At 34.1% G+C, this 18,620-nt stretch overlaps 1 protein-coding gene across 1 annotated transcript in view; it reads right to left on the bottom strand.

Moving 5' to 3' along the window:
* Positions 1–18,620, bottom strand: part of LOC100366577 (aladin-like) — a 43,157-nt gene that overhangs the window by 20,593 nt on the left and 3,944 nt on the right. Inside the window, exons 2-6 of the mRNA XM_006825357.3 lie at positions 15,776–15,907; positions 14,038–14,218; positions 13,464–13,555; positions 9,899–10,044; positions 6,490–6,633 (exon numbers count right to left, since the gene is read on the bottom strand). Of these exons, the coding sequence (XP_006825420.1) occupies positions 6,490–6,633; positions 9,899–10,044; positions 13,464–13,555; positions 14,038–14,218; positions 15,776–15,904 (692 nt within the window). The 5' untranslated portion in view covers positions 15,905–15,907. The remainder of the gene's footprint in view (positions 1–6,489; positions 6,634–9,898; positions 10,045–13,463; positions 13,556–14,037; positions 14,219–15,775; positions 15,908–18,620) is intronic.

The raw sequence follows: 18,620 nt of genomic DNA, 5'->3' as shown, positions 1-18,620 counted from the left end.
CTGTACATATACATACATGTATAGCCAGCTTGGGAGTTAAGTAATGCCTGATCTGTTCTGTACATATACATATAGCCAGCTTAGGAGTTAAGTTATGTCTGATCTGTACTGTACATATACATATAGCCAGCTTAGGAGTTAAGTTATGTCTGATCTGTACTGTACATATACATATAGCCAGCTTAGGAGTTAAGTTATGTCTGATCTGTACTGTACATATACATATAGCTAGCTTAGGAGTTAAGTTATGTCTGATCTGTACTGTACTATACATATAGCTAGCTTGGGAGTTAAGTAATGCCTGATCTGTTCTGTACATATACATATAGCCAGCTTAGGAGTTAAGTTATGTCTGATCTGTACTGTATATATACATATAGCTAGCTTAGGAGTTAAGTTATGCCTGATCTGTACTGTACATATACATATAGCTAGCTTAGGAGTTAAGTAATGCCTGATCTGTACTGTACATATACATATAGCTAGCTTAGGAGTTAAGTTATGCCTGATCTGTACTGTACTATACATATAGCTAGCTTGGGAGTTAAGTTATGTCTGATCTGTACTGTACTATACATATAGCTAGCTTGGGAGTTAAGTTATGCCTGATCTGTTCTGTACATATACATATAGCTAGCTTAGGAGTTAAGTAATGCCTGATCTGTTCTGTACTATACATATAGCTAGCTTGGGAGTTAAGTAATGCCTAATCTGTTCTGTACATATACATATAGCTAGCTTGGGAGTTAAGTTATGTCTGATCTGTACTGTACTATACATATAGCTAGCTTAGGAGTTAAGTTATGCCTGATCTGTTCTGTAATATACATATAGCTAGCTTGGGAGTTAAGTAATGCCTAATCTGTTCTGTACATATACATATAGCTAGCTTGGGAGTTAAGTTATGTCTGATCTGTACTGTACTATACATATAGCTAGCTTAGGAGTTAAGTTATGCCTGATCTGTTCTGTAATATACATATAGCTAGCTTGGGAGTTAAGTAATGCCTAATCTGTTCTGTACATATACATATAGCTAGCTTAGGAGTTAAGTTATGCCTGATCTGTACTGTACTATACATATAGCTAGCTTAGGAGTTAAGTTATGCCTGATCTGTACTGTACATATACATATAGCCAGCTTAGGAGTTAAGTAATGCCTGATCTGTTCTGTACATATACATATAGCTAGCTTAGGAGTTAAGTTATGCCTGATCTGTACTGTACTATACATATAGCTAGCTTGGGAGTTAAGTTATGTCTGATCTGTACTGTACTATACATATAGCTAGCTTGGGAGTTAAGTTATGCCTGATCTGTTCTGTACATATACATATAGCTAGCTTAGGAGTTAAGTAATGCCTGATCTGTTCTGTACTATACATATAGCTAGCTTGGGAGTTAAGTAATGCCTAATCTGTTCTGTACATATACATATAGCTAGCTTGGGAGTTAAGTTATGTCTGATCTGTACTGTACTATACATATAGCTAGCTTAGGAGTTAAGTTATGCCTGATCTGTTCTGTAATATACATATAGCTAGCTTGGGAGTTAAGTAATGCCTAATCTGTTCTGTACATATACATATAGCTAGCTTGGGAGTTAAGTTATGTCTGATCTGTACTGTACTATACATATAGCTAGCTTAGGAGTTAAGTTATGCCTGATCTGTTCTGTAATATACATATAGCTAGCTTGGGAGTTAAGTAATGCCTAATCTGTTCTGTACATATACATATAGCTAGCTTAGGAGTTAAGTTATGCCTGATCTGTACTGTACTATACATATAGCTAGCTTAGGAGTTAAGTTATGCCTGATCTGTACTGTACATATACATATAGCCAGCTTAGGAGTTAAGTAATGCCTGATCTGTTCTGTACATATACATATAGCTAGCTTAGGAGTTAAGTTATGCCTGATCTGTACTGTACATATACATATAGCCAGCTTGGGAGTTAAGTAATGCCTGATCTGTACTGTACATATACATATAGCCAGCTTAGGAGTTAAGTTATGCCTGATCTGTTCTGTACTATACATATAGCTAGCTTGGGAGTTAAGTAATGCCTGATCTGTTCTGTACATATACATATAGCCAGCTTAGGAGTTAAGTTATGCCTGATCTGTACTGTACATATACATATAGCTAGCTTAGGAGTTAAGTAATGCCTGATCTGTACTGTACATATACATATAGCCAGCTTAGGAGTTAAGTTATGCCTGATCTGTACTGTACATATACATATAGCTAGCTTAGGAGTTAAGTTATGTCTGATCTGTTCTGTACATATACATATAGCCAGCTTAGGAGTTAAGTAATGCCTGATCTGTACTGTACATATACATATAGCCAGCTTAGGAGTTAAGTTATGCCTGATCTGTACTGTACATATACATATAGCCAGCTTAGGAGTTAAGTTATGCCTGATCTGTACTGTACATATACATATAGCTAGCTTAGGAGTTAAGTAATGCCTGATCTGTTCTGTACATATACATATAGCCAGCTTAGGAGTTAAGTTATGCCTGATCTGTTCTGTACATATACATATAGCCAGCTTAGGAGTTAAGTTATGCCTGATCTGTACTGTACATATACATATAGCTAGCTTGGGAGTTAAGTTATGCCTGATCTGTTCTGTACATATACATACATGTATAGCTAGATTAGGAATTAAGTAATGCCTGATCTGTTCTGTACATATACATATAGCTAGCTTAGGAGTTAAGTTATGTCTGATCTGTACTGTACTATACATATAGCTAGCTTGGGAGTTAAGTAATGCCTGATCTGTTCTGTACATATACATATAGCCAGCTTAGGAGTTAAGTTATGCCTGATCTGTACTGTACATATACATATAGCTAGCTTAGGAGTTAAGTTATGCCTGATCTGTTCTGTACATATACATATAGCTAGCTTAGGAGTTAAGTTATGTCTGATCTGTTCTGTACATATACATATAGCCAGCTTAGGAGTTAAGTTATGCCTAATCTGTTCTGTACATATACATATAGCCAGCTTAGGAGTTAAGTTATGCCTGATCTGTACTGTACATATACATATAGCCAGCTTGGGAGTTAAGTTATGTCTGATCTGTTCTGTACATATACATATAGCTAGCTTAGGAGTTAAGTTATGCCTGATCTGTTCTGTACATATACATATAGCTAGCTTAGGAGTTAAGTTATGCCTGATCTGTTCTGTACTATACATATAGCTAGCTTGGGAGTTAAGTAATGCCTGATCTGTTCTGTACTATACATATAGCTAGCTTGGGAGTTAAGTAATGCCTGATCTGTTCTGTACATATACATATAGCCAGCTTAGGAGTTAAGTTATGCCTGATCTGTACTGTACATATACATATAGCTAGCTTAGGAGTTAAGTTATGCCTGATCTGTTCTGTACATATACATATAGCTAGCTTAGGAGTTAAGTAATGCCTGATCTGTTCTGTACTATACATATAGCCAGCTTAGGAGTTAAGTTATGCCTGATCTGTACTGTACATATACATATAGCCAGCTTAGGAGTTAAGTTATGTCTGATCTGTTCTGTACATATACATATAGCTAGCTTAGGAGTTAAGTTATGCCTGATCTGTTCTGTACATATACATATAGCTAGCTTAGGAGTTAAGTTATGCCTGATCTGTTCTGTACTATACATATAGCTAGCTTAGGAGTTAAGTTATGCCTGATCTGTACTGTACATATACATATAGCCAGCTTAGGAGTTAAGTTATGTCTGATCTGTTCTGTACATATACATATAGCTAGCTTAGGAGTTAAGTTATGCCTGATCTGTTCTGTACATATACATATAGCTAGCTTAGGAGTTAAGTTATGCCTGATCTGTTCTGTACTATACATATAGCTAGCGTGGGAGTTAAGTAATGCCTGATCTGTTCTGTACTATACATATAGCTAGCTTGGGAGTTAAGTAATGCCTGATCTGTTCTGTACATATACATATAGCTAGCTTAGGAGTTAAGTTATGCCTGATCTGTACTGTACATATACATATAGCTAGCTTAGGAGTTAAGTTATGCCTGATCTGTTCTGTACTATACATATAGCTAGCGTGGGAGTTAAGTAATGCCTGATCTGTTCTGTACATATACATATAGCTAGCTTAGGAGTTAAGTTATGCCTGATCTGTACTGTACATATACATATAGCCAGCTTAGGAGTTAAGTTATGCCTGATCTGTTCTGTACATATACATATAGCTAGCTTAGGAGTTAAGTTATGCCTGATCTGTTCTGTACATATACATATAGCTAGCTTAGGAGTTAAGTTATGCCTGATCTGTACTGTACATATACATATAGCTAGCTTAGGAGTTAAGTTATGCCTGATCTGTTCTGTACATATACATATAGCTAGCTTAGGAGTTAAGTTATGCCTGATCTGTACTGTACATATACATATAGCCAGCTTAGGAGTTAAGTTATGCCTGATCTGTTCTGTACATATACATATAGCTAGCTTAGGAGTTAAGTTATGCCTGATCTGTTCTGTACTATACATATAGCTAGCTTAGGAGTTAAGTTATGCCTGATCTGTACTGTACATATACATATAGCCAGCTTAGGAGTTAAGTTATGTCTGATCTGTTCTGTACATATACATATAGCTAGCTTAGGAGTTAAGTTATGCCTGATCTGTTCTGTACATATACATATAGCTAGCTTAGGAGTTAAGTTATGCCTGATCTGTTCTGTACTATACATATAGCTAGCGTGGGAGTTAAGTAATGCCTGATCTGTTCTGTACTATACATATAGCTAGCTTGGGAGTTAAGTAATGCCTGATCTGTTCTGTACATATACATATAGCCAGCTTAGGAGTTAAGTTATGCCTGATCTGTACTGTACATATACATATAGCTAGCTTGGGAGTTAAGTTATGCCTGATCTGTTCTGTACATATACATATAGCTAGCTTAGGAGTTAAGTTATGCCTGATCTGTTCTGTACTATACATATAGCTAGCTTGGGAGTTAAGTAATGCCTGATCTGTACTGTACTATACATATAGCTAGCTTGGGAGTTAAGTTATGCCTGATCTGTTCTGTACATATACATATAGCTAGCTTAGGAGTTAAGTTATGCCTGATCTGTACTGTACAGATACATATAGCTAGCTTAGGAGTTAAGTTATGCCTGATCTGTTCTGTACATATACATATAGCTAGCTTAGGAGTTAAGTTATGTCTGATCTGTTCTGTACATATACATATAGCCAGCTTAGGAGTTAAGTTATGCCTGATCTGTACTGTACATATACATATAGCCAGCTTAGGAGTTAAGTTATGCCTAATCTGTTCTGTACATATACATATAGCTAGCTTAGGAGTTAAGTTATGCCTGATCTGTACTGTACATATACATATAGCTAGCTTAGGAGTTAAGTTATGCCTGATCTGTTCTGTACATATACATATAGCTAGCTTAAGAGTTAAGTTATGCCTGATCTGTTCTGTACTATACATATAGCTAGCTTGGGAGTTAAGTTATGCCTGATCTGTTCTGTACATATACATATAGCTAGCTTAGGAGTTAAGTTATGCCTGATCTGTTCTGTACTATACATATAGCTAGCTTGGGAGTTAAGTAATGCCTGATCTGTACTGTACTATACATATAGCTAGCTTGGGAGTTAAGTTATGCCTGATCTGTTCTGTACATATACATATAGCTAGCTTAGGAGTTAAGTTATGCCTGATCTGTACTGTACAGATACAATGCACATGCAATAGCATAAAGTGGCCATTTTGAAGATACATGTAACTACTCAAAAGGTACATTACATGGGGTTTGCAACTAGCATGACATGTCCTAAGATCCTGTTTCAATCTCGATCTCGCATAATTGTTCCCAACTCAGAACAATGCGAATGTGCATGCCCACGATTACTAGGATACTGAGAGGTCCAGGTGGATCAAAATAGCTGCTCACGATATGACGGATTACGATAACTACATTTTCTGTAAATTTTCGATGTATTACATTTTTTCACTATGATAGTGGTCAGACATGTTTTATTGTTTTATTACAAACCTTGAACATTGATATATGTCATGTCAGAAGGTCGTAGCATCAGTCTCACTATCTACAAGATGAGACTTGAATGGGATCTTGACATGTCGCCATACAGTACTATGAGCGTTGCAAATAATGTACCTCTGCTATTAAGTTAAACATGCATAAAAATATTGTTGTTTAGGCCTGTATGTTGTATTATGATGTCATTGTTTTGGCAGTACATGAAATAGTATACATTTAGTAAAAAATTAAATACACTAAAATGCATGGTCCCCATCAAGTATACCCTATATTTCAATATGACATACCACTGTCAGAGGCATATATTTCAGGAACCTTGAAAAATCAAACACAATTTTACCATTGAACATTTCACTAGGTTCTTTTGAATACCATCACATTTTTATTAGGAATGCAAAATTTTAATTTCTCACCTTGTAGAAACTGAAGTGGGATCAATATGCCATACTAGAATGCAGCTATGGCAAGCCACAGCCAGAACAGATGCTGATAAGGGCTTCCAGACTAGCATAGCAATACCTTTCTGTAGTTTATGTTTGCACACTGGAACAATTTCACTAGAAAACACAGTGATCAAAATCAAAGAAAGCTTAGAAAGAACTCCCATGTGCTGAGAGTATTGGAGACACATTAAATATAATTCGAAATTACTTAGCTGAAAACTAATTATGCAAATCAGAAAATTAATATGACCAGATTTGAGTGTAAAACTAATGAGGTCTGCGCAATGTAACAGAAAATCTATGTCTCCAAGTTTAATTGAAATGTGATTAGAACCAAAAAATTATGAATTATTATGCTTATTAGGGAATTAATATGAACAGATTTTTACCCCAAACTAATTAGGTTTGTACATTGTCCTAGAGCATCTTTATACTAAGTTTCATTGAAATGGAATAATTAGTACCGTGAAAACTCCAAAATTTCGACCCCTCTAAAAATTCGGGCCGCCTATTTATTTGCCGGTTTCTGTGTTTTATTTACCTACAAATTTTCGACTCCACTAAAAATTGCCGACTCATTCTTATTCGAAAATTGCGACCAGTTTTAGTTTTCCCCCAAACGAAAAAAACACACGATGTGAGCGTTCAAACGGGACCTTCCTCGAAGGCATGAATCCGGGTTTCTGATTGACTGAGAGATTTTTATTTTATTGGTAACGAAAATATATTCTAAATAAACGAAGTTTGAAATAAAAACGAACACAAAAATCTCGGCATGCTGCGTTTCTGAATTGTTGATTATTACTGTACTCAGTAGTGATTATAATAATGTACACAAAATAAATTTGTTGAATGGTTATGAAATACAAATAAAAGTCAACTTAGTTTCATCGTAAGCGAATGATTCCGGTCTCGTATAAACGTTTGATGCTGTAGGATATCCGCCATGTTCTCTTAGGTCAAATAGGTCAAATCGCTAATTAACCAATCAAAAAGCTGGATGATGCCAACGTGTTCAAATTACCATAGCTTATTTAAATATGTTAATGTTATTGAACGCAATGCGGAAGAGATTGGTGTTGTAGTACGATATTTTGGCTTGGATTTTGATGCGAAAACGGCATGATTTTTTTTAAATAAAAAAATTAGTTGTTTTTAAAAAATAAACTGGTCATCTGAAGAATAATTTAACATTGTTCACAGTGATAACAGCTCATTCTCGAAAGGAAGCTTACCCGCTCACGCTAGTCACGATAAAAATCATACACGTGTACTCTTGAATAGACAAACGTCAATGACTACGGTAAAACTTAGACTATTTTAGCCGGCAGGATTGATTGAAATGTCCGAAAAATGACGCCAAAATACACCTTAAAAGTCCCATTTTATTTTCTTAAATCCCATTTTATTTTTTAATCCAAGGGCGAATTTACGGCAGAATTTGGTCCCTCAAATAAGGGACACGTGAGCTTTGATTCTAACCGGATACATTGCACTGGGTCGGGGAGATAGTTTGCTAAACTTCCATGCATCTTTTGTCCAATGGGTACCTGTACTTCGAACATTCGCAAGTTTTTCTAGGTAGTGCGAGACAGCTTTGTCTTTTGACCTATTTGTTTTGTGCTGACCTCTTCTCCGCGTCTTGATGTTTTGTTTTGCTTGTCATAATACTCACTGATTGATGACTTTGTTTAGATTTTGAGTTACAACTCGGCCACGACCTTTGCTTTTACCGTGAAACATGAGGAAGTTTACGTCAATTGACGGACATTGCATTTTTTTAAAAACTAATGAAGCACACTGTCTATCATCCCCATTTTTTCATTTGCTGATTTCTATTCTGAAAAATTCGACCGTCCGAAAATGCACCTTAATTTTGACTATAAAAACACGTCACATATCGAACACCAATTATTTAAAACCGGTCGAAATTTTGGAGTTTTTACGGTACTTTAGATATCAGTGTGAAAGCTTAAAATTGGTTAATTATGCAAATTAGGTAATTAATATGTACAGATTTTAACCCACAATTATTCAGGTCTGTCTATTGTCCTACAGCATCCATGTACATTCATTGATATGTGATGTATAGTACCTGAGATATCAGTGTGAAAGTTGGTTAATTATGCAAATTAGGTGATTAATATGCACAAATATTTACCGGAAACTAATTGGGTCTGCATAATTCTAGATTCATTGAAATGTGATGATTAGTACTTTAGATATCAGTAGAAAAGCTGAAAATTAATTATGCAAATTAGGTAATTAATATGCACAATTATTTACCCTAAAACTAATCAGGTCTCTGCATAGTCCTAAAGGATCTATGTACCAAGTTTCATTGAAATGCGATGATTAGTACTTGAGATACCTGTGGAAAAGCTGAAAATTAACTAATTATGCAAATTAGGTGATTAATATGCACAAATATTTATCGAAAACAATCAATCTCTGCATAGTCCTTGAGTATGTAAGTACCAAGTTTCATTGAAATGTAATGCTAACTACTTATATCAAATGCTGAAAATTAATTAATTATGCAAATTAGGTAATTAATATGTACTGATATTACCATAAAAACTATCAGGTCTGTGCAGTGTCGTATGACATCTATGTACCAAGTTTCATTGAAATGTGATGATTAGTACTTGAGATATCAGTGGAAAAACCGAAAATTGACTAATCATTATGCAAATTAGGTAATTAGTATCCACGGATTATTACCAAAAACTAATCAAAACCTAGCATTAGTTCAGAGCATCTATGTACCAAGTTTCATCAAAATCCAATGAGTGGTTGTTTAGATATCAGTGGAACAGTCATGGAACCACTAAAAAATAGCTAATTATCATGCAAATTAGGTAATTAATATGCACGGATTTTTACCAAAAATTAATCAAATCTGCGCATATGTTCAGAGCATCTATGTACCAAGTTTCATCAAAATCCAATGAGTGGTTCTTTAGATATCAGTGGAACAGTCATAGAACAGCTAAAAATTAGCTAATTATCATGCAAATTAGGTAATTAACGAGCATGGATTTTTACCAAAACCTAATCAAATCTGCGCATTGGCCCAGAGCATCTATGCACCAAGTTTCATCAAAAACCGATGTATGGTTCTTGAGATAGCAGTGGAACAGTCGGACACACATACACACACACACACATACACACATACACACATACACACACACATACAGACACACTAACTGCAAAGACTCCCATTTTGTGCTTCGCACATGGGAGTCAACAAATAATTTCAATCAAGATAATAATAACATGGTATTTTTTTGAAAAAATTATTACAACAAAGTAGATGTATGGTATTCACATTTTGTGAATGATGAATAAAGGGCATGGTAAAATATACACTCACCTTTTACCAGTATGTATTCTTATAGAATCATCTCTACAAGCTATTGCAAATTTCATAGTATATGGATGCCAAGCAAACGACCGCACAGGGGAATTATACCAATCTCTTGTTGATGAGAATACATTTACCATCTCTTCACTTGACATCTAGAAAACATGTGCCAAGAAACATGTTCAGTTCTTCTATCACAGTATCAACATATAAGTTTGTAATTTTGTGGTAAAACAAAATGTGCACCTGTAAATTAATAATTATTAATAACATACCAAATCATCTTACGGTACATGTAGACATCTCCAAGAAACTGAATCTGACAAGTTTGACTTTGAATTTCAAGTCATGCACCTGTAACCCAATGTACATGATCATTTGAAAAACAGTTGCCGACACATTTAATTATCAGTATTCAGCAAATTTGAGGACTAAAATGGCTGTCCTGATGCACATATTTTAAAAATAGCATAGATGCTACATTTATTACAAGTACACATTTTACTTGATATGTTAAACGCTTCAAACAAAATTACAAATTTAGATTGTATACTCGAGTTGACCTACCACAGAGTCCTTTGACCCGATAGCTTTATAATGCCATTAACCAATCAGAATATTGCATGGTACAAACAACAGTATCTTCAGACACTATTGGAATTTTGATGATTGCATTCCGAACAATTTTCTTATTATCAATGTTGTTTTATGACCTGTTGGCATTGAATTTGCAGTATGATGTTTTAAAGAGGCAATTATCACTTTTCTAATGGTAAAATCAAAGAAGTTTAGAAAGACCTCTCATGTGCTGAGAGTATTGGAAACACATTAAAAATAATACGAAATTACTTGTACTCGAGATATTGAAAACTGAAAATCAATTATGCAAATCAGAAAATTAATATGAACAGATTTGAGTGTAAAACTAATGAGGTCTGTTCAAAGTAACAGACCATCTATGTACCAAGTTTTATTGAAATGTGATTAGAACCAAGAAATTATGCTAATTAGGAATTAATATGAACAGATTTAAATCCCAAACTATACAGGTTTGTACATTGTCCGAGAGCATTTTTATACTAAGTTTCATTGAAATGGAATAATTAATACTTTAGATATCAGTGTGATAGCTTAGAATTGATTAATTATGCAAATTAGGTAATTAATATGTACAGATTTTAACCCACAATTAATCAATGTCTATTGTCCTATTATAGCATCTATGTACAAAGTTTCATTGAAATGTGATGATTAGTACTTGAGATATCAGTGTGAAAGTTGGAATTATGCAAATTAGGTAATTAATATGCACATTGATTTACCTGAAACTAACCAGGTCTCTGCATAGTCCTTGGGTATCTATGTACCAAGTTTTATTGAAATATAATACTTACATGTACTACTTGCAATATCAAAAGCTGAAAATTAATTAATTATGCAAATTAAATAATTAATATGTACTGATATTACCCTAAAAACTATCAAGTCTGTGCAGTGTCCTATGATATCTATGTATGAAATTTCATTGAAATCTGATGATTAGTACTTGAGGTATCAGTGGAGAAAACGAAAATTGACTAATTATTATGCAAATTAGGTAATTAATATGCACGGATTTTTACCAAAAACTAATCAAAATCTCCGAATAAGTTCAGAGCATCTATGTACCAAGTTTCATCAAAATCCAATGAGTGGTTGTTTAGATATTAGTGGAACAGTCATGGAAGAGCTAAAAATTAGCTAATTATCATGCAAATTATATAATTAATATGCATGAATTTTTACCAAAAACTAATCAAATCTGCGCATAAGTTCAGAGCATCTATGTACCAAGTTTCATCAAAATCCAATGTGTGTGGGAACTGTTTTTGTTTATTTTTCCTGTTGGGCAGACAGCATCACTCTGTATGTTTATACTTACTTTATACTCTAATTATGTTTGATCTTAATTATTGCAATCCTATTAATTGATATAATTAATCCCTGACACCTGGCCAGCACAATGTATTGTTTTGGCAGCACTTTTCATGTGTGCTATATATTGCGTGACCATTTCCAGAATAAATCAGAGTTCTTTCAACCATCAATCGAACGTCTCTATGTCTTTCACCTACCACAATGTGTGGTTTTTTAGATACTGTAAAGGGGGTAATTATTCACTGGGTTTTAATTTAGCTTATTTCGCTTACTAGAAAAATGCGCTAAATTAAAACACAGTGAATATGTACAATTTAGCATAGTACACATTATCTAAATGACGAAACCGTGAATTTAAAACCCACTGAATATGCCCGACATGGTAAATCAGTGAAATTTAAACCCAGTGAAAATTAGTCATTTTACAGTATCAGTGTAACAGTCATGGAACATCCAAAAATTATCATGCAAATTAGGTAATTAATATGCATGGATTTAAACTAAAACCTAATCAAATCTGCGCATTGGCCCAGAGCATCTATGCACCAAGTTTCATCAAAAACAGATGTATGGTTCTTGAGATAGCACGCACACACGCGTGTACGCGCACACGCACACATGCACACACACACACACATACTTGTATTGCTATATGTTCCGAGGACTTCATTGGATTAACTTTTAATATAGTTGAATTAACTTTTAATATAGTTGTGATATGAACTCGATTAATACCCGTTCCTATATAGGGTTGCGTTTTAATTGGAGTTTAATTAAACTCAATTACAATGCAATACAATGGAGAATTGCATTTTAACTAAGTTTAATTAAACAAGAGTTGAATATCCCGTGACTGAATATAGAAATGTTTGCGAAGCTTAGGTTTAGTATCGGGGGAAGGTATGGTACAATTATATTAATATTAATATAAACTGAACCATACCTTCCCCCGATACTAAACCTAAGCTACGCAAAACATATTAATAATCAAATTAACTATTAATATAAATTATGTTTTCCGAGAACTATGAAAAAGGTCCTCGGAAGGTGTGTATGTCCTCGGAAGTTGGTATATAATTGTATTTGTGTCCTCGCCACAACATATAGCAATCCAAGTACACGCACACACACATACACATTTGCACAAAAAGTCAGTGATTGTGTTTTTAACAAACTCCATTATTGTTTTTTAAACTGATTTTTACTCTACAAAAAATGGATCAGTACAAAAGTATTTGTATTCTAAAAACAAAGGGGTCAAAAGTTTTCATGGTAAATTTTATTTATTTATTTTATTTAAACATTTTATGATAACCAATTTACATCAAAGAAATATGAATAATCACATAAAACTAAAAAGTAATCTACCATGGGGTCACAGAAAATCACAAAATCAATTTACAATGTGAAACATTTTCTATTAGGATTAGTCTGAGATGTACCACCTACTTTTGAGATATTTCCTGTTGAACTTTTCATACTTTCGACGTTAGTTGTGTTAAGCGCAGCATGATGGGATTTAGTGTAGTGACAACAAACAGTAATCTTCCGGAATTTGATTTTTGGTCAAGTTACTCGAAATAGAAAGGACTTTACTCTAAACAATACAACTTTAAAACAAGTACCAATTATAAGTCTACAATATAAATGTACTTACCACTAAATGAGGAAAAAGTGATCCATGAAGAGAATTTGCCCATCTCACCAATGCTAGGCAACCACAGGATACTGAAGTTAACCATGGTGACACTAAAATAAAATATTCTAGTTATCCATCACGACATTCAACTAAATTAAAACAGGGGACCAATGACATATATTGAGATTATTATAAGGATACCACAAAGTACATGTATACACAAAGGCAGTACAATAATTTTTACAGTAGTGAAGATGTGCAGCAGAGGTTGATTCATTCCAGTAATAATAATTTTTTCTGTAATGATCCGGTATCATTATGTACATCTTTTCCATGCTTGTTGTAATAAATGACAATAAAGAATATTGCATGCTATGCAAATGTTTGCCGTATTTTATTACACTCACATGCTGACAAAGCTTCTGCGTCTTAAGTCCACAAAAGAAAGAATTTGATGCACAATTTCCAAATAAGGAAGACACTCAAACATGCTCTTATATAACATATGCTATTTAATGGATGGATAATCCTATTTTTTCAGTGCCTTCACCATTCATTAATTTTGTGCAAAGTAACATAACAAGTGACCTACCCTCTGATTTGCTGTTAGCAATTTCTTCTAGCAATCCTGTAACACCACGTTCATACCAAGCACTCATTGATCGCTTCCATACAGTCTCAGAATGCTCTAAAAATGCTGACTTAGCACAAAATTGAGATGACGAGGGTCGTAAGCTGTCAGATGTGATTTCAATCTTGGGATAATTAAGTTTCTGTAAAAAAAAACAGTGTACATGGTTAGAATGATCTACAACTAATCACAACAAGTTTTCAAAACATGCCAGTTAATCTGCATAGGTCAATTTTTTATATTATAAAAGTTATAGTGTATTTACCTAAATTAATATTCCTTATAAACTTCAATATTGTTGAAATTCAGTTCATTTTATTATTTTTAATATTATCATTGCAGCAACCACTCATGACAATGTGAGTAATATACCATACTTATTGCTCAGGGTACTCAGACCCACTTTTAACGAGTTGGGTGTTTAGTAAGCACTCCCTGAACTATTTTTTCATTTATGTGCAAAGTAGCATCGTCATTGATTTCCACAATAAATTTACAACGAACAAACACAACAAATATTCATCTTTTATTACAATATTATTTATATACTATCAGAATTTATGATGTAAACATTTCTTGGTCAGTGAAAAAACAGTCAGTATATTCTTGTTGGTTAATGTTTTTGAGCATACACATACTCTTAATGTGAAGCTATTTCCTACATGTTTTATTTTGCTGCATGATTTAACCAATCATTTGACAATTGAAAACATAATTTTTACTATTCAGATTTATTGTAAATTTTTAAAAATTCAATTTACTTACATTTATACATGTAATAATAATAATAATAATAAATAGTTTACATATAAATGTAAGAATGCATTATATTTTCAGGGCAGCTGGCAATCTCTGTATATTTTCTTTTCTCATAAGAAAGCATTTGTGAATGTATTTTGATATTTTGAGAATTACCAAGAGAACGTAGATTTGAGGGATACCTGGTATATTGTGAAAACATTCAAATTGTCTAGTACAGTAGTTGGCAAAGAAGCCATGTTTTGGCATCTTGAGATGGTCAGTCAGTGATGGGAGGGGAGAAAAGGTGATACATGTATTACATGTTTTATCACATAGATTTTGCATTATACATGTGTTAAGGCATTAAACTTAGATGTGTTCTCAATAATTTCTACACTACAGCAGATTTGATGTTTTAAATTCACTGGTTTGTGAAGGAAACACATTTTCTATTGTTAATATTATACATTCACTGGGTTTTAATTCAGTGCATTACCTATCAACCAAATTATCAACTGCAAAATAAAGCCCTATTCTCGGGGACGGGGCTATGTCACAGAAAATTCCATGTTGCTAAGACACACCCACTGTACTATGCATTTCTAAGGGCATTGCACAAGCTGCTGTGGAACCTCAGCCGAAGAGATGGTGAAAAACAACACAAACTCAACTACAGTTGTATTAGACAATCCTGAACAACCAGATTTATATATGTTGCACATGTAGGGGTATATCTTGCTACACTATGTAAGGGAGTCTCAATAACTAGCCCAAAGCACAGTTTTTTGAGAGTTTTCGACCATTGTTGTTTACCGGTTGTGGTTGCCAGGTGGGGAAAACGCTCGGATGTCTATCCCCTAGAATACAGTTACTTTATAGATTCTCATCTATACATGTATGTAACTTGCAATATTCATACATTTGTTTACACTAGTTATGAATCACAAGAGCATCTTACCCGACTACCTTGTAAATAAACAGCAATGTCGTCTTCTCCAGCCTCATTAAACATTAATTCACTGTTCAATTCACATACTGTCACAGAATCTGCCGGTGGTGGTGGAGAAAATGCCAGTAATAGTGACATGTTCTGTAACACAAACACACAAATAATAAATTGAAATAAATCAATAATTGAACATTAAGGAAACTGATTTACAACTGGTGCCAAAATAAACTATCACTATCACCTTATCAATTTTCATAGAAAACTGCAATATCCTGAAGATTTTTAGTTGCGTTTGTTATGGCCCGAGTAAGATACCAGTTTTCATCATCAGTTTATTTCGTCATGCTTGTAAAAAAAACAAAGAAAAAAACTGCCTTTCATGCTTGTCCCGAGGAAAATCACAGAATATAAATATTAGTAATATTTATTATTAAACATTAAAGACCAATGACATCTTGTAAATGTACATACATGTGCCCAACCCTGGGACTGATGTTACATCCTCTTACATTGATGAACATTTATTTGGGATTTGGCTTCTTGTTACAATGAACATGATATATATATATAAACAATTTTACAACAACACAAATCAGGGTCCAAACTAAATCAAACTGCAAAACACAGCAGTTTGAATTTCCAGTGCAAAATGAAATGGAGGCCCTGGAATTTCACTGTTTCAGATCAACCAAGAGGCAGCTTAAATTCTAAACTGCTGTAGTTGTAAATATATTTTGTTTTTGTTCATAAAAAACATATTTTTGAAAAAATACTAACATGCACATCACAGCAAATTTGTTGACTGCATGATGCTTGCTGAAAGCAAATAACTGCAGATTGTTGTGGATTAACTTGTGGTTTCTTAATTTTTTAGGGAAAAGTAACTCTCCCTTATATCATTAGCCATCACATTGCACGTGGGATTCTCTGGTCGACAATCAAAGGCCACACGCAAAGCAAATATCCAACAGTGATGTATGGAGGAATTATTGGGGAAAGAGTTCCTTAAGAGAAGGAGAAGGAATCCCACGTGAGGGCATCCTTCTTTCAACGGAGTGTATTTTGGATCATTACCGTTACGTTGTGTTGGGAGTAACTTCTGGTCCACGGCTAGTACATTGGTTGAACATGTACATCTGTCCGACATCCGATATGTGCAGCTCTACTGACATTTTCTACAGATATTATTTAAATCATCAAGCACTTTTAAATTTATCTGAACTTTCTTTAACTTTTATTTTTGTTAATGTTTGTAAAATTTATTACATAACAGCTTAAAATGATTTGTTAACTTTCATTATGGTGTAATAAATGATATACTTATGTGATAAATGTAATAAATAATTATTATTATTATTATATTTAAATGAGGACATAACGCAACCAATGAGTCATGGAACCGTCTGCTTTACGCGTACATGTTTGGAAAGTACACACGCTCGGGTCTCTGCTTCAAAATATCCGCGTAGATGGATTTGTCTTTTTTGCTCTGGTGTTTTGATTTTCACAGGATTTAACCCGTTTTAGTTCGAATAAAGGTAATATAAGTCGATCGATAGTTTCTACCGATATCATGCTTGAGTTGTGTGAAGCGAGACGAAATACAATTTTGAAAATCATGTTATTTTCGGACAATTTCGATGTCATGGTGTCAACGCTTTCCTACCTTGTGTTATTATATGAGTGGTAGGTGAATGTGCCGGCGACTGACTAACTATGCCGATCCGACTTTAAGATAGATAGATAGATAGATAGATAGATATTTTATTTGACACAAAATTTAGCATGAATGAAAAAAAAAACATACAATAAATCAATGGTCAAGAAAAACACAAACAAAACAATAGACTAAACTAAAGCTTAGAAATAAAATCAATAAATTTTCCCAAGCAATTGACAATGAAGCTATCCTTAGTGCCTAGCAAGCACTTGAATTTCTTATGAGTTGATAACTTGCAAATGTTGTCATCATAAATTGCTAATTCAGCTTCAAATTTAGTACGAGCTTGTACAATCTGACTATTGTTACATGTGAGTAATACATGAAATTCATCCCCAATAGCCTGTTCATTACATAGAGACAAAACCTTTGCTCTGGAGGTGTTTTATTATATCCAAGTTTTTCAATTAGCAAAGAGGGAGAAGAAATGAGAAACTTAGTGAAGCTGACTGTGTTGCACATTTTTGATTTGTTCTAAATATGGTTCAAATTCAAATTTTTTTTTAAACTTGTTAAAAGTACGTAGCTTATTCTTGGCAGGACTCCAGAAGACGTACCTACACTTTATGCAATTTTTTTTAAATTATGCTAATTTATTCATGACGTAGCAGTTTCTGTGCTCATGAATATTCACTAATTTGTGGGTCAATACATTTTAAAATATATTATATATTATTTTGGGGGGAAGAGTTAGAAAGGGGGATCAGTAATCATTAGGGGGTCAATACAAAAGAAGGGACCCATTTGGAGAGCAGCCATGCTCCTCGTGTCTGTTGTTGCACTACAGCTGTCAACTGTGTTCATTCTTCGTCGACTTCGACTGGCTTCCATGTGAGGTAGTATTCTTGTGTTCTGTTTTTCTGACTTGAGTTTTTGAATCAGCTGTTCATGTTTTTAACGTCTTTCATGTCTTTTGTAGGAGTGTCCAATCGGTGATTCGAACTTGCGATCTTTGAGTTCCCAGCGCACTGTCTTGTCCACTGTACCACGAGTGTCTTCACACAAGAGATAGGATTTAAGTCCTATTCATAGGAGCACTGTCTTCACTAGCATTCAAAAATCTAACTAAACATATTGGATTCGAACCAGCGATCGCTCACAAAAAAGATGGGCAGGAAGGGAATTGAACCCGGG

Source organism: Saccoglossus kowalevskii, chromosome 7 (assembly GCF_978046115.1).
Source record: "Saccoglossus kowalevskii chromosome 7, keSacKowa6.1, whole genome shotgun sequence".
Taxonomy (NCBI): domain Eukaryota; kingdom Metazoa; phylum Hemichordata; class Enteropneusta; family Harrimaniidae; genus Saccoglossus; species Saccoglossus kowalevskii.
Note: the sequence above shows the minus strand (reverse complement) of the source record. Positions and strands in the feature narration are given on the sequence as shown.